Source organism: Sinocyclocheilus rhinocerous, unplaced genomic scaffold (genome assembly GCF_001515625.1).
Source record: "Sinocyclocheilus rhinocerous isolate Xijiao unplaced genomic scaffold, SAMN03320098_v1.1 scaffold534, whole genome shotgun sequence".
Classification (NCBI taxonomy): Eukaryota; Metazoa; Chordata; class Actinopteri; order Cypriniformes; family Cyprinidae; genus Sinocyclocheilus; species Sinocyclocheilus rhinocerous.
The window spans coordinates 1,321,607-1,339,104 of NW_015646352.1; the positions used below are offsets into that span (position 1 = coordinate 1,321,607).

General features: G+C 36.6%; 1 protein-coding gene across 1 annotated transcript in view; it reads right to left on the minus strand.

The window, feature by feature from the left end:
- Positions 1-1,230: 1,230 nt before the first annotated feature.
- Positions 1,231-17,498, minus strand: part of LOC107707403 (spondin-1-like) — a 66,494-nt gene continuing 50,226 nt past the window's right edge. Inside the window, exons 7-16 of the mRNA XM_016511391.1 lie at positions 15,548-15,612; positions 12,735-12,936; positions 10,734-10,774; positions 10,556-10,668; positions 9,576-9,761; positions 6,774-6,944; positions 6,488-6,655; positions 4,488-4,652; positions 3,997-4,260; positions 1,231-2,213 (exon numbers count right to left, since the gene is read on the minus strand). Of these exons, the coding sequence (XP_016366877.1) occupies positions 2,050-2,213; positions 3,997-4,260; positions 4,488-4,652; positions 6,488-6,655; positions 6,774-6,944; positions 9,576-9,761; positions 10,556-10,668; positions 10,734-10,774; positions 12,735-12,936; positions 15,548-15,612 (1,539 nt within the window). The 3' untranslated portion in view covers positions 1,231-2,049. The remainder of the gene's footprint in view (positions 2,214-3,996; positions 4,261-4,487; positions 4,653-6,487; positions 6,656-6,773; positions 6,945-9,575; positions 9,762-10,555; positions 10,669-10,733; positions 10,775-12,734; positions 12,937-15,547; positions 15,613-17,498) is intronic.

Consider the following 17,498-nt stretch of genomic DNA (forward strand, 5'->3'; position numbering starts at 1 on the left):
GCCAATCACAACGCACTGGATAGCTGGCCAATCACAGCACACCTCGCTTTTCAGAACGATGAGCTTTGTAAAAATCGACGCGTTTCAAAAAGGCGGCGGCATAGAGAAGAAACAATAATGTACAGTATGTGGAAAATAATGTGTTTTTTTTAACCTTAAACCGCATAAACACATTTCATTACACCAAATAGGCTACACAAAATAATGTTCTTTTTAGCAACATCATATGACCCCTTTAATTTCAGTACTACATGATGCGTTCTAACAATAAATTGCTCCCATCATGTTTAGGAAGAGAGGAAAATCTCCCGTGTTAAAGTATAAAGCCTCTGGGCCGTTTACCGCACACTTCTCAAGCTAAATCACCGTAGGAGTTTCATAAAAGGTTTAAAAGGTGCCGGGTGTAAAGTTCAAACCTAAATAAATGTACACCACTGCCGTGTAACAGCGCAGCACTTCAGCTCGACGCTTGTGATTTTACCAAAGTGTAATAAGCTAAGGAAAAACAAACACTAAATATGACACATCCTTGCCTCATAGAGCTATAAGACCATTTTTGGCAGCTATCCATTGCTAAAACCAAATCTAAACCAATTAAAAACACATAATCAGTTATTTCTTAAAAACCTAAGCTAAGAGAAAATATACAAAGAAAAAAATATGTATACACTGAAATATATTTGACATTCCAAATCCACATGACGTTCTGTCGTCTATAGAACACAAAAAAAGATGCTATGGCAGATTCAGTCGCCATTCATTGTCATATATGAAGAAAGAAAAAAATGAATGTGAATGACAGAATTTTTGGCTGACCTATTCCTTTAAGCTTTCATCCTGCTGCCACGTTTGTCGAGCAATTGAATTGTTATGCCACTTGGTGACGAATTTACGACATAACTTTAGTCTCTGTCTCCCCCTAGTGGTTATACAGAGATACTGTCCTAGATCAGGAAAGAATATAAGGCAATACTGTTTAAAAGAATATATGTGTGTGTGTGTGTGTGTGTGTGAGGCAATAAGCAATCCAAAACATGTAGTCACATACATTTTTATTGTAAAGAATTATTCCAAAATATTGCAGAAGATGAGTGAAAAGAAAAAAAAGAAGGTAGAGAGAACAACAGAGAAAAAGAAGAAAATCCACACTTGACTTTGGCAAGACTTTTTGAAGCTAAATATATCAAAATTCCACAATAAAAGTAAGAAACTTTCTTCTTTCTTTCCCTACAGATGAGTTAATATTTAACATTAGCCTCTTATACATCTAATAATGCAATAAAAAGTCACAATCTATGTTCAACTCGAAGTTAATATATCACGATTTATAAAATAAAACCAAGAAAAAGGTTGAATGGTTATGCTTACCTGTGCTTTTTAGTTCAGATATACAATGTTAAACTATCCATAGGCTGTCCAATGCATTACCCTAAGCCTGTATTCAGCTAGATTTTCTGACAATTTCACAGTCGAGGAACAAAAAATCCTCTGTCCTCACCAAACACTTACTGTCTGAATTAACTGGTCATTGATTGTGGGTGACCCACCTTGATATCACTCAATAGAGGCAGCCTCGGATTAGAAACTGTTTGCGAATCCCACATCATGCCCTGTTTTCCTTCACAACCCACTATATGATTGCATCGGTTTTGTTTACAGGAAATGCTAAGTATCTGTTTTGACTGCCGACCTTTATCCAAAAAGGAGGTGGTTGTGCATAACAAATAAAAAGAAGATGTAATTATTGTTAAAAAAGAAGTGCACACTGATGTTTTAGTGAAGTTGGTACTGAAAAGTGTTGGTTATACATTGATACAGTATATACGCCCGCTAAGAAGGCATCTAAAACTAATCACGGATAACAGGCCTGGTCCACGTGTGTGTTACTCTAAAACCCTACAAGCTGGAACACACACACCCCTCGCCGGTCCCGCTTCCGGAAACCTTGGGTTAAAACTACGCTGTTTCTGCCGTAATCATCCTCTTTAAGGGCTGAGTCAGTGTGTTTTGGTGGGTGTGTGATTGTATTACAGTGATAGAGAGTCACTTTTAGCACGGGTGCACGTTGCACGCGCGGATCTCCTTCTTGTTTTTGCAGTGGTTGGGCTGTGAAGATTTGCCTTTCCTCTTTACTTCCATCACACGCTCTTGGATCCCCCCGCTGCACGGCTTGGTACACTCCGTCCAGCTGGACCACGGGCGTATCGGACAGGCTGTTGGAAGAGATTAAAAGAAAATCAAGGGGGGTTTTGTGTAAGGGGGAATTTGGCCCTTTAAAGGAATAGTTCACCAACAAATTTCTGTCATGACAACTCTTGGAGAGTTTAGCATGGTAATATCTTGGTGGTAATGGTCTTGGTGGAATAGATCTGCTACGCTGCTGCTGCAGTGGCAGAGCAAGTACTGAGACTTGCTACTGCCAATACATCCACAGACACGCTGTAGTGAGCATGTAGGAAATACTGCTGCTGCACATATAACATTTATGAAATAACCCCCATGTATAACATACATGAAATTACCCCATAGCAGATTTATTTAGGTGGAGCTGGGGAAGGTGAAGGGTTTCTGAAGCGTGCTGGTGGTGACCATGGTAAAGTGTCAAGAATGAATATCACCAGTGTCCTCCGCAGCTGATGGGGACAGCACAGTTAAAGGTGATGTATGAGCGCGTGTGTTCATGCATGTTAGGAATAAGCGGCAAGACCACAGAGACTTCCCCAGTACAATGAGCCTGGGACATCCTCTACATCACCATCTGTAGCCGTACTGAATCACTTCATCATACGCTGACAATGTGTTTGTGTGTGTGTAAGAAATGCTTCGGCTCACAGAGAGTGGCAGAGCTTTAAAAGATTGGATGTACTGATCGATTCACATGAGCAATACAGAAGATTTACAGGGAGCTTAGGAGAGCAATTTGATCAATAACAAAAATATTGGCTCTGTTCCAAAACAGTAAGCTGCCTTGTTGCTTATAAAGAGATTTTTGCCTCTTTTGCATCTTAATTCTCATGGTAACTTATTAGTGATTGATTTGGGATGCTGTTCTAATATCACTCAAAACTTAGGGTCAGTAAGATTGAAAGATTTTAAAGAAATTAATATTTTTATTCTGCAAGGATACATTATATTGATCAAAAGTGACAGTAAAGACATTTATAATGTTGCAAAATATTTCTATTTAAAATAAATGTTCTTTTGAACTTTCTATTCATCAAAGAATCCTGAAAAAATTGTTTCCACAAAAATATTAAGCAACACGACTTCAACATTGATAATAAGAAATGTCTCTTGAACAGCAAATCAGTATATTAAAATGATTTCTGAAGGATCACGTGACACTGAAGACTGGGGTAACGATGCTGAAAATTCAGCTTCTTGATCACAGGAATAAATATAATTGTAAAAGATATTCAAATAGAAAAGTTATTTTAAATTGTAATAATATTTCCCTAAACTACGGTTTTTACTTGGTCTTGGTGTGCATAAGAGTAATCTTTCAAAAACGTTTAAAAATCGTACTGACCCCAAACTTTTGAACAGTAGTGTAGATGCCATGAGTTATGAGCATTATACAGCTTACTCAAGTAATTATGTACAAGAGTGAAGCACTGTGCAGAAGTCTCTCGCGAGAACACAGGTTTTACATGAGAATGCAACATATTCTTAGGAGAATATTTTCACGAGACAATGCAAAAGGTTGTGAGTGAACAATGTTTTTTCTGTCCCATTGCATATTATTTTCCATCACCATGTCCCTTTAGGAGCTCTGTACCAAGGTGAAATCAGCCAAGAAAAGTTTGAAAAGTTATTACATACTGATGAAAGATTGCAAAGACTTATTCAGAATAACTGTCTCAGATAAATCAAATTCAAATTCAAGTCAAATTCAACTGCACAAACCATGAGCAATTAACATAAATCCTGCTTCCAGGAATGATCGGTTGACAGAGAGCTAAACATGCAATAAGTAAATACTAAATAATTCTGGACCTGAGCTCTCCTCTGCCACAGACTCCCTGCTCGGTTTTGCTCTCCTCCTGTCTGAAGCTTCCTGTCTCTTCTTCTTGTCGCTGGCACGGGAACCTCTCATGCACTTGCGGATCTTGCATTTCTTCCTCTGGACCGTCTCGGGACAGGGCATGCCTCCAAACTGAGGCTCTAGCTTGACCATCCGTGACCGGATCATGTGACCCTTCCCACAAGACTTATTACACTCGGACCATTCCGACCACTCCGACAGCATGCAGTCCGTGGCTGGAGGAGGAATTAAAAAGGGAGCATTTCATCCATTTGTTTGTTTCTGTACATATACTACAATTTGAGGACAATTTTGTGAACTAAATATCACAAAACCTCCCTTTATGGACATCTTCAATTGGTAAATCGCATTAGGGTTAGTCTGTAGTATCTATAATTAGCTTTACATGAAAACACAAAGTCTTTGGTATAAATAAAGGTGTGTGTGTGTGTGTGTTACTCACGGCATTCAGGAAGCATGCACTTTTCAACCTGCTCGAGTTCATCTGAACACAGGCTGGGCTCTACAGGCGTCTTCAGCATGCGCTGACGGGAACGCATGCCCGCACCGCAAGACACACTGCACTCTCCCCAGTCTGACCACGGAGACAGCATACACACCACCTCGTCTACACACATGAGTACACAAGTTATGAACAGTTACTACTGTTCATACACCCAAGGCATGCTAAATTAGAGGTGCACAGTATCTAGTGCATACTACATTTGCAATCTGCTTTAGATTTATATGGCATATACTTGCAATCCACATAATCTAGTGCATACTAGTTTTTATTTTATTTTATGAAAGTACTAGTCATTTGATGAAGCACACTAAACAAAAATTAACGGTTATGCATGAACTCTTAAAGATTTGCAAGCATAAATATAGGAAGGAATTCAAGGTAACACTTTAGAATAGGGAACACTTATTCTCTATTAACTACGACTTTTCTCTCAGTAATTCCTAATTTGCTGCTTATTAATAGTTAGTAAGGTAGTTATTAAGTTTAGGTATTGGGTAGGATTAGGATTGTAGAATAAGGTCATGTAGAATAAGGCATTAAAATTTGCTTAATTAGTACTAATAAATGGCTAATATTCTAGTAATATGCATGCTAATAAGCAACTAGTTAAGAGACCCTAAAATAAAGTGTTACCCAATTCAATATTAAATATAAATTTGCAAGCTTAAAAAAGGTAACTCTTTATTTTAAGGACCTATTCTCACTGTTAACTAGCATACATATTACTAGCATATTGGCTGTTTATTAGTGCTTATAAAGCACATATTAATGTCTTATTCTGCATGACCATTCCGTATTTTAGATGCCTTAATCCAACCGCATCCCTTAATTAACAACTACATTACTAACTGCTAATAAGCAGCAAATTAGGAGTATTCTGAGGCAAAAGTCATAGTTAATAGTTAGTTAATAGTGAGAATTGGACCTTAAAATAAATATTTTTTAAGTGTGATAAAAAATATGGTGTATGTTTATAAAACAATTAAAAGTATATTAAGTATATTTTACAGCATATGTTTCAGATTTATACTGCATAGCCATTCAAATAAATTATATTTAAAATATTAATGTTATAAAACAAATAGAATTCGGACCAGAACTGCCATGATGCATACTTTCTCATCCACTGTAGATCAATCATATTTAAATTATTTAAAAACGAATCTCTCATTATTATTATTATTATTATTGATGCTGTTGTTGTTGTTAAATTAGACAACATTATAATTAACATCAAATGTAATATTTAATGTGCAGATTGTATTAAAATAAACAAAATTTTGCTATGAAAAATAAAATAAAAATAGAAAAATATAAATAATATAAATAAACAACCAAACAAACAAATGTTGTATTGGTAATAGAACATAAATGTGTGTTATAAATGTTGTATTGGTATTTATTTATTGCCCCAATTTAGAAGCAGTTCCTGAATATTTACATATTTAAATGTACTATTTCTTATATTTTGTGATTATGTATCATATTTCAATGGTTCAATCAGAAGCATGTTACTCATTAAAACTGAAATGGACAGCGTTTAAATACTACTTCTGTTTACAAATTTGACAGCTGTTTAGCAGATAAATAAAGGTCATATTATGTGACTACACATTATTTTACAGAGCCTTTATGACCTGCTTCTGTATGTCTTGTCTTAAAAAAAAAATGATGGAGCCAAATTAAGTACCGATTTAGCAATGACTATCTACAAAATCCCAAGCGTGAACTTTTTTTAATATATTTAAATAAGACCTAATGAACGGCTGGTCCAGCCCTACCCGGGGCAAGTGACAAGCAGGTCTAATTAGAAATCGACTAGCAGCAAAGGAATTCTGGTAATGAATCAAGCCTGGTGAAGCAGGGCATCTTGCCTGGCCCATGAGAGGGTGTTGGATTGAGTTGACTGAATTGACATTTCGTGGCTTCATACTTACTGCACTCATGCATCATACACTTCTCTGCCTCCACCAGCTGCGCTCGACAGGGCGAGCCATCTGAGGCCTCCATCTTCATCATGCGCTCTCTCCTCCTCATCCCCACTCCACAGCTCACGCTGCAGGGCTCCCACTCAGCCCACTCGGTCACCACACAGCTACTGGGTGCTGAAACACACATAAACATGTCTCTAACATTACTTGTGTAGACTTTAGGATAGTTATTTGACTAAATACTTGTACTGAATGTTCATCAAAGCATGAACACAACATATATATAACTTACAACAGTCCTCATTGACCACACACTTCTCTGTCTCCTCGGTTGGCAGCGTGCAGCTGGAGCCGTCCTCTGGGAACTGCTTGACATATCTCTCTCTGGACCTCATGCCCATTCCACACGAGGCGCTGCACGGAGACCAGCTGATCCACTCTGACATCATACAGGTGGACGCCTCTAGGGAAGAGAACAGTCATATGCTAATGAGGTACTGTATGTCCCAAATCTTTCCTAAAAGTTCACTCTGAGATCTGGTGATGAGTGAATAGATACATTTGACCACATTTATATTTCTCATAAAAAGCTTGATCCAAAGATTTATGCTTAAATTCTTGAAATCTGAGTTATTTATTTAATTATTTTACAAAAATGTATTTGTAGTTTAATTGTTTTTAAATGTATGAGCAAACAGATGTCCAGTATACATGCAAAGTTCAGTACTGTTTTAAGAGCATCTCATAATAATAATAATAACAATAACTTCAACAACATTGTTTAACATCAAAAGTAATATTTAATGCATACAATTTATTAATAATAATAAAAAACTATATCACTTGCCACAAAATTTGTTTACTGTGATTATTTTTATTAAATTACAATAAAATGTAAGTTATTCCATCTTGTAAGATATATGTAAAATATTCCCTCTTCGCCATATACAGCAATTCAATGCAGTCACCTGCTCATATAATCCTCTTTCTTTATGTATGACAGACTGTAAGATTACAGCTCTACAGTTCATCTTTCATATCTTCCACCTTTCTCCCCTTATAAAGTGCTGACAGATGTGATCAAATTGACCGATCCAGTCATGCTTTATCTCACCTCAGCCGTTCCAATTATCTCTAAGGCAGAGCTTGTAAATAGATTTGTTATCAGACGGGATGGATGAATTTGGGACGACTCTCCATAGATTTGCCTCCAGTGTAGAACTGCAGACCCCATTTGGGACCAGCAGCAAGCACTACCTAATAAAGCAAATCTAAGTGAATCATTAATAAGAGCTGTAAATAAACGTGGCCCTGATGGGGCCCCCAGAGGCCCCAGTGTCGGCCTGTCAATGGGATGGTGGATTATCAATCAATGCAGGCCCTTAACGGCCCATCAATTAAAAACAAAAGAGAGTCTACGCGAAGCGATGCAGGTTCTATTAATCAATAGCGAGTGCTGGTGAGAAACAACCGCCTTCAACATCTTTAAAAGCCTCACATCAGAGCAGACAGAATGAAGACGTGATGTGGAAAAACAGACGGATTAGAGGATGGAGAGGTACAGATGAGGCAGATGGATGGGTCGATGCAGATATGCTGACAGACAGAGGGAAAAAAAGAGAAAATGTCACTAGTCGCCAGGTGGAGAGAAAGACTAGTAGACAGACAGAAAATGTCACAGACGCTGTACAATTCGGTCTAAGAATCTTATAGTGATTATTTTTGCTTATTGATATTGAGATCTGAACTGCAATATGTTAGAACATCTCACATATTTGTTGCTTTGGTATCAAGATGAAAAGAAAAAGACAAATTCAAACTAAAACAGCAAAAAATACAAACTAGCAAGTCATGCCTGTTGTCTCCTAGTTAAATGATGTTTTGCACAACAAAAAGTGCTGCTAATATAAAAAGTTACTCTTTAAGGGTATTCATGCTTCTTCACTTTAAAAGTATACAATTCAGACCTTTTTTAGTTGACCCAAATTGAATGCGCTAAAAAGCAATCCAGTTCTTCACATTGTACTTCAAAGTGGACTCAGACTTTTGGTCCATTTTAGTTGATCATTTTTATTAATATTTTTTGTCCACATTATGTTATTTCTACATATTACTGTAACATTACTGCTACTGTTAAATTAGAAAATGAAATGATTTAAATTATTCTAGAACTACAATTGTTTTTATATAATAGTACATTATATTGTACAGTATAATGTATTTTATAGTATTTTATACAGCATATACTATTTCATATACTTTAAAAAGTAGAATATTTAGAATATTTAAAAATATTCTAAAATTACAATATTTTATACAATAGTATATCATATTATACCAAACACATTGGAATATTTTGAATATTTAGAAAATTTTTCATATAACCTTAAATTAAAATATTTTATAATATACAATATTTTTATACAATAATATTTCACATACTATCAAAAAAATAATATTTAGAATATTTTAAAATATTGTAAAATAATTTTTTTTTATTCAATAGTATATTATACTGAAAACACTGGAATATTTAGAAAATTTAGAGCATTTCAAATTTCAAAAATTCAAAAATTCAAAAGCCAAAAATTCAAAAGAGAAAACATTATTTGCAGTTTAACTTACCAAGATTTTACACTCTGACCCAAATGGCCAGCCAACCAAAGTGCAAATGTCTTATTGATTCTTTTAAACGATAAACCACAATATATAGTTTATGGTTATGGTTTATAGCGTCTACCTCTCCAACGAGGGAATCAATACCTTGGTCTGCTCGAGCAGATTGCAGGCATAAAACTCCACAGGAGCAGTTTGAGGTCGGATAAGGTTTTTGAAACCTTGAAAACAGAGACCTTGCATTTCTCTACATTACTCGCACTAACAAGACTATCAATTAATTACCTGCTCCACTCAGCATTTCATGCACGCTTTTCTGCACAACATTTTTATTCCTTCTTCCTCCATTTTTTTTTTCTTTCCCTTATTCTATGCACCTTCCTTCCTGGCATGCTCTGAGATAGTGATCCCTAAATCCGTCAGCCTCAAAGGGTTTTATATGTGCTGGAGAGCTGGAGACCAGCGTTATCTAGCTCACCTTCCTCGCTGCAGCCCGGCCCCATGCAGGGCTTAAAGTCTTGGGTATGCAGGCAGGGCATGCTGGGGTCCAGCTGCGCTTTTAGCATCCTCTGCCTCATCCGTCGACCCTTATCACAGGTGGAGGAGCTACAGGCTGACCACGGAGACCAGTTTGAATAGATGCACGTCTCTGGAGTGTTGTCTGCTGTGGAAATGAGTGAGTGGATTGACCATTAGAGGACATTGCACGGTTCATGGAAAGCAGTAGCACTTTTAAACCTTTTCTTAGAGGAATACTTCTCCCAAAAATGAGAATTTGCTGAAAATGTACTCACCATCAGGCCAGTCAAGATGTTGATGAGTTGAACAGAACAGAATCAGAAAATTAGAAATTACATCACTTACTCACCAATGGATCATTTGCAGTGAATGGGTGCCATCAGAATGAATCTGTTCTGATGAAGAAACAAACTCATCTACATCTTGGATGGCCTGAAGGTGAGTACATTTTAATAGGCACACCATAAACATTGACTTTTCTTTGTGTCTTTCTATCTTTCTGTCCTTGTTTTTATTCCTTTCTGTGGCTTGCTGGTGCTATCAAAACATTCCCTGACCAGCCTGACAGCAACATCATTTGAGTTCGGAGCAGGACTAATAGCTGCTAGTAGCATAGAAATGACACTCTTTAGCTTTAAAAGTAGCAAAGCTTTTGTTCATTCCAGTCCTTGTCTTTCCACTCCTGAAACTCACAAGAAACTGGAGGGAAACCACAGGTAATTATCTGGCAGAGTGCATTAGCCAACAAACATAACTGAAGTGCACCATGGTAAAGCATATTGTTCTTCTTCATCTTTCTGTTGTTTGACTTTACCGTGACAGAAGGGACAGAGGTGTACTCTAAGATACCTGCTGGCCGCCTTGTTCATTAAACTGTCCGGTGGCTATGTTTTTAAATGAGGTGCTACAAATTGGATAAGATAGCGTAGCCATACGCACCTTCCTCCTTCTCCTCCTGAGCAATATCAGCAACGATATCGTCTATGGTGTCGGGCACGGTATTGCACTGCTCTCCCTGCAGATTGGAAGAACATGGATCAACATCACAGCGCCTGATAAGATCCACCATTTGCCATCTGATCACTATCACGCTAAGCCCCGCACACAAAAAAATTACTCTCTGAGGGCAGATGATTGTAAAAGCTTAGAGATGAGATTCTTCCCAGCTGTGAGACAAGAGACGAAACATCTGGTGTGAGGTAGAGTATGTGACTTTTGGATGCCATCTGCCAGGGCCTCCCACCTTTCATCTCCATATGCATCATTCATTGACTGTGTAATATTCCCGTTATGAGTGATTTATGGCCTTGTTTCCTGCCTCTGCACTTTGAGTCACCTGACAGTTACTTGCATCCCACCACAATGCTTTCAGAGCAACGCTGCAAAACAAAGACCAACTGCTGCTCCAACTGCTCGGTTAAGCTGAGCGTAACTTCTGAAGCTAACTTATTTCTTTCAAGGAACAACTCAGGACTGTCTCGTACCAGCAGGGGGCAGCGTGTGAAGTCCTGGTTCCACTTAGCATTTGGGATGTGCAAAGTCTTAATACTGTTTGCTCTGAACAGCTCTTGAGTAAATATGAAGATTTTTTTGACACTAGAAGCAACAGAGGACACAGTGAGGAAACTGGTTTATTTGCACTTGTTTTTCCTCTCTGTATTTATTTATCTAGTGCACACTTGGATTTTGTATATTCATAAGCGATTTTAAGTAACATTAAAATATGAGACAATGTGGAAGCACTATGAATTGAAAGTAGTTTTTGCTTTGTTTATATAGCAATTTAATTTCCACATCAAACCTTCAGGGCAAAACAAAATATTATTGCATTACCTTGTAATTAAGATTGTCAAATTTAATGGGTTTCAATGCCATTAAAGCTTTTGTTTAATTTGACATTATAACTTCCATTCTGTTCTGAGTGATTTCTGAAAAACTGATCAGAAACTTGCTGATTAGAACTATTCAGAGTGCATACAAAAATGTCTCCATCCGAGCTCCTGTTTAAAGATAAATAATAAAGACACCCATTATGAGTATTTATTTATAAATCAAATCCATGTATCTTTGTTTAGTTGTATAGTAATTAAATCAATAAATCTCAACAAGTGAAATATCACCCACAAGTTAAACATTTATACATGTAAGTCCATAAAGTGTGGATTATTTTTTTTAAATATGTAATATTATTATATTTAATAATAATAATAATAATAACCATTACCAGCATTTTAATGTATTTTTATTTAATAACAGTTTTATTATTACTGTTATTATTGAAAGGCTGAATATTGAATATTATTATTGTTGTTGTATTATAGTTTTTTATCATATTTTTTAGTTATTTTTTTTTAATAATAATAATAAGCAGTTGAATATTGATTATTATTTTTTATTTAATTATTTAATTATTGGTCATTTGCACTGAGGTCTGTGTTTGCATGAATTTTGCAAAATCTTGTTTTTTTTCTGAAAGTAAGGCCGGAGTGCAGTTGCATACATGAATGTTGTGAGTGTAAATTTTAAAATCATTTTAATTATCTGCACAATTTGTGAAATCTATTATCTTATCTTCTTGGAACTGAATGCATTAACATGTTTACTAAAAATATGATGTTAAACACGATCAAATATTTAGGAAAAATCATCTATTCATTGCACAAATTATAACAAAAATTCAATGTAAATAAGAAAAACCAAGCAATTGACTTGATGTCTTGTCATACTGTTTACAGTTGGTACAATACCAGATCTCAGATTAACATACAGTAGAAGAGAAGAGTTATGAAAACCTAGCTTCAGTGCATGCACAATGACCCACATTGCCTCACGCTACCCTACAGTATATGGACTCCATTCTGAAAGTTCTCACAGTATGTTCTAATGCAGGGATGGCGAACTCCAGTCCTGGAGAGCTGCAGCCCTGCACAGTTCAGCTCCAACCCTAATTAAAACTCACCTGCCTGTAGCTTCCTAATAACCCTTCAGACCTTGATTAGCTTGTTCAGGTGTGTTTGATTAGGGTTGAAGCAAAACTCTGCAGGGCTGCGGCTCTCCAGGACCGACGTTCGCCACACCTGTTCTAATGTAACAATGTCATCAGTCTGTGAAAACTGACCTCATAAGTGACCCCGCTGTCAGTACCGGCATCCCACGGCACCAGATCCTTCACCAGTCTCTGGACCCAGCCACAATCCCTGGTGCACAGGTCCTCCCCAGACAATCCCACGTTCCAGTCCGGACTGGGGCCCAACATAGTCAGGAAAGACATGAGATGACGGGCTCGATCCACCGAGAACTCCGCCGAGGGGGAGGAATGCCTGAGAGAAGACAAGGGAAGAGCTGTTGTCATCCGAAAATAAAGTTGTTGTTTCAGAGGAAGGACTGTACACAAACATAATGCCACTTACAGGAAGTCTGTGTCATGTATTATGCGCTAAGGCATAATTTGTAAGGATCCAGATGGTAATTAATCAAACTAATTGCCCTGATAACAAACCATCACCAAAGCAACTGTTGCCATTTGAGTGGAGCAGGCTGCGCGCTTGAAGATTTTACTTGGATCTATTGATTAACACATATTAAATATTCATCATTAAACCAGCGCCTTATGACTCGCACAGCCCACACTTGAGAGCAGAAGAAAGAGGAAGAGAGAGAGCCATGCATTCCAGGCAAAGTGTGGGGCATAGCTAAAAAAATTATTAAAATAATAAATAAATGAATAAATAAAATAAAAAACGAAACAAAATAACATAATTTTTAAAATAAAATAAACTAAAGGTTTTAATAAAATAAAATAATTTTTGGTAAATAAAATAAGTTAAAAATAGTGTTGGATACAGTCAAGAAGATAAAGAAACTGAGGAAGGAAAGACCAAAATGCCTATACAAACTACTTTGCTAGCCTAATTTTATGTTAGACAATAGTTTCTAATATCTAATAAGTTTCACCACAAAAAAATGGCAATTTATGGCTCTAATGCTTTAAAAAAAAAAAGTACAGTGTGGGATACTACAGTGTGCCCTATTGGTGGAAAGTACCTTGTATGTTTGACTTATGGTTAGAAATAATTACCGTCTGCCATTGCCATTCCCTCTTCATGGGGTAAATTGGCTGTGGTAATCGACAGTCTGACGTTAAAATAGGTCAAGAGAATGTCCTGATGTATTGGAGCTGGAGGGAGGCCATTAACCTCAATCTCAAAAGCACCGCAGGGGAAATGCTACTCTCATCAAAAAACGGAAGTCTTCGCTAAACAAAACCACACATAAAATATTAACCGCCTCGTTAGTGAGCGGGAAGAAACATCTACATACCCAGCAGGTGCAGAAAGGGGTTTTCATGAATCAGGCCTTGTTCTTTTCCACTGAAAAAATATTCATCCAGGAGAAAGCAAGACTTTCTGGGTCGGTACAATTTTATTTTTATTTTTTTGATAGGCTGCATTTATTTGAAAAAAAAAAAAAATACAGTAAAAACTGTAATATTTTAAAATTAGATATTTTGTTTGGCGCCAATGGCCTTGTGAGTTCAAGTCCTGGCTCGTGGACCTTTACTGATCCCATCCCCCTCTCTCCCACTTCACTTGACTGTCCACCTACTGTCCTATCTAAATAAAGGCATAAAACTTTAAATATATCTTTAAATATATATAAATATATATTTTATATTTTACATATATTTTAAAATGTAATTTTCAGCATCATTACTCCAGTCTTCAGTGTCACATGATCATTCAACAAAAACCAACAGTTCAAAAACATGAATATAAAAGTGAAGAGAGCAATGCTACGCATTTTGCCGCCTTCTCCTGTGCCATCGTTACTAAGCAATGGGGTAAACAGCTGCTGGCTTGATGACGCAAATGAACCGCGGTTCAGACCCAAATAAAATAATATGAACGCAGTCCAGCAGGGGGAGGGGGAGCAGTCGAACTCGGGTTTGGACCAGGCAATCAAACCAAGTGTGAAAGCACCTTTAAATCAAAACAGACTTGTGATTTTATGGCATCAATTACTGCTTTACTTGTACAGAAAACAAGTATCTTAATGTTATTTGTGTATTTTACTTTTCATTTTATTACAAGTAGGCCTACAGCGCCCCCTAGATAAATAAAAGGCCTTACTGAACGGGCATTAGGACCCGGGGGCAGCTGTTGTTGCTGCTGCATCATTCAGGCAAAAGTTTGTTTCAGAAATGACCACACTGCTGACGTGATCTCATCACTATCACACGTGAGTTATTCGTCTTATTGGCTAGGCATATCGGCATAAACTTTTTCAAATCGGCCGATTCCGATAACGTTCCGATAATATCATGCATCCCTAGTTTCATATATATGACACCATTAAGGACCTTTTGGATATGGAGATTCTTTGGTTCTTCGATGACATATTTCAAATATACAGTGTCCTCCATTAAATTTGGACACTTTAAGTCACACTTGGTGTGATATTTTGTCATGTAGGCTAATGCAATGACATTCATTCATTTATTTTTGAGTGTGGCTAAAGTGTCAAAACACTTTTTGAGGCTGTTGTCTAAATGTAAAAGTAGGGCTGTGCAAAAAAATCGAATGCGATTTTCATGCGCATCTCGTCAGTAAAGCCGCTCCTGTGATTAGTAGTAAATCTCCAGCAATTGCGTTCAGATGGAGCAGCATTTACTACACAGAGCCGTAGATCACTGACAAGCTACACAAAATCGCGTTCAAAATCGCAGGCGATTCTTTGCCGATTTTGACCACGATTTTGTGTAGCTCGTCAGTGAACTATGGCTCTGTGTAGTAAATGCCGCTCCATCTGAACGCACGTGCTGGAGATTTACTACTAATCACAGAAGCGGCTTTACTGACGAGATGTGCATGAAAATTGCATTAGATTTTTTGCACAGCCCTATGTAAAAGTACAAAAGTGATGGAAACTTACACATTAAGAGGCTGCCAGGCGGGCCACTGGGCTTTGGTTTTGATAACTGTCATAACATCATCACCCTGAGAGAGACAGAGAGAAACAGACAGAAAAAGGAGAAAGTGAATTTTTATTGCATCCTATATATAGAACGTCAAGTGTGCTAAAACAAAACAGCAAGGATTTTGTGTTCTACTTTCTTCAATTTGTCTATCTTTCCAGCACTACAAAAAGAAACGTTTCTTTTCTATCCTTTATTTCTGTCCCTAAACCTCTGAAAATATTATATTCATGACAACACTTGAGGTTGTGTGCTTAAGATTTCTGTTATTGTTTGGTGAATTGATCCATTTGTTGTTGCTGTTATGTGATACCTGGACCCAAGGGAAAAGACACCGCACTTTTTAACAATACTTTATTGAGAACCACAAGAAACAGCTACAATAAAACCACATTAGTAAGGAACAGTCAAAGACAGGCACAAAGAAAGTAAGAGAGTGTGGCTGAGACAAAAGCAACCGTCAGGCACAGAAAGAGTAAGAAAGGCAATCCCTGTACATATTCACTAGGGGATGCTGGGAGCTTGTGTGGCTGCGATTGCGAAAATAAAAGCTCAAAGAAGTGTCTGACGAACTGTTCCAACATTCAGACAGGATCCTGAAGGTTCACGTTACCGCTGACAGTTTCAGGTGCAATACTGAAGCATAATGGAGCTTGTGCCTTAACCGTTCATTATGAAGACCTCTGTCTGATAATGCACTGCACACTGAGACAGCATTTCATTTCAATTTAAACAGAACCATATTTCAGTAAGTTTTCCTGTTTGTCCCAAAGTAGACCAGTATGATCACAGGCATCTTATGTTTTTTTTTTTTTTTTTTTGTTATTTCAGAGGGATTCATTTGTTGCCTTAGGTGATGAAAAATGATCAAGAATGCAAATAATTTCCCCTTACATTGTGAATTCTTGCTCACAGTAGATGATATGAAAGAATGTTTTTGCCATTTTATTGATTCTGAATATAGGGTGCTAACTGGAAATAGTAGTAATATAGGGTGCTGAATATAGGGTGCTAATACGGAAATTTACATTTATGCATTTGGCAGACACTTTTTTTCCCAAAGTGACTTGCACTGCATTCAATGTATGCATTTTATGTCATGCACTCCTTGGTGTTGTTGCTTTTTAGATTCAAACCCACATCTCCCACATGAGCACCACAAGCACTAACCACTGGTAATAGACCTACACAAAACCCTTTTGACAAAAGTCAGATTGCACTACAGTCTTGTGCCAGTGTTGTTAACGTTAACTAAAACTATAACTTTAGAACAAAATTGTTATTCATTTCAAAATAAAGTGAATAAAGTGAAAATATTGGATGAAAAACTTAAACTTAAAAATAAAGTTGTTGCCTTGGCAAATAACTTCGGTAACTTCGGTAAACCTGCAGTACTAAAATTATTTTTAAAACTTAAATATATTAAAGCTAAATATAAATATTTATAAAAAAAAAAAGAATAAAAATGACAAAAGCACATAAAATTACTAAAATGTAAACTAAGATTAAAATGAAAAAATGACAAAAATAAAAAGCTAACTCAAAATATAAATAAATACTATAAAATATTAAATACTATAAAAAAAATACTATAAATAATACAAAAATATTATTATTAAAAATACTACATTACCTTGTTTAGGCTGATTTTTCAAATAAAAAATAATAATAAATAAATTATATAATATAAGAAATTATATCATTTTTAATTCATTGTGAACATATAATATTGATAATAAAGAACACAAATGATTTCAGTACAAATACTTTACTGTGTTTTTCCCCTCAAATTATCCTTCACTTCCACTGACAATCTGACGTAAGAGCTTTTGTGAGGACATCTGTAACGATGGGCCACTTTGCACCAAATAATGTTCAGCATATGGATTCAGCTTTGGTCGGGAGTGT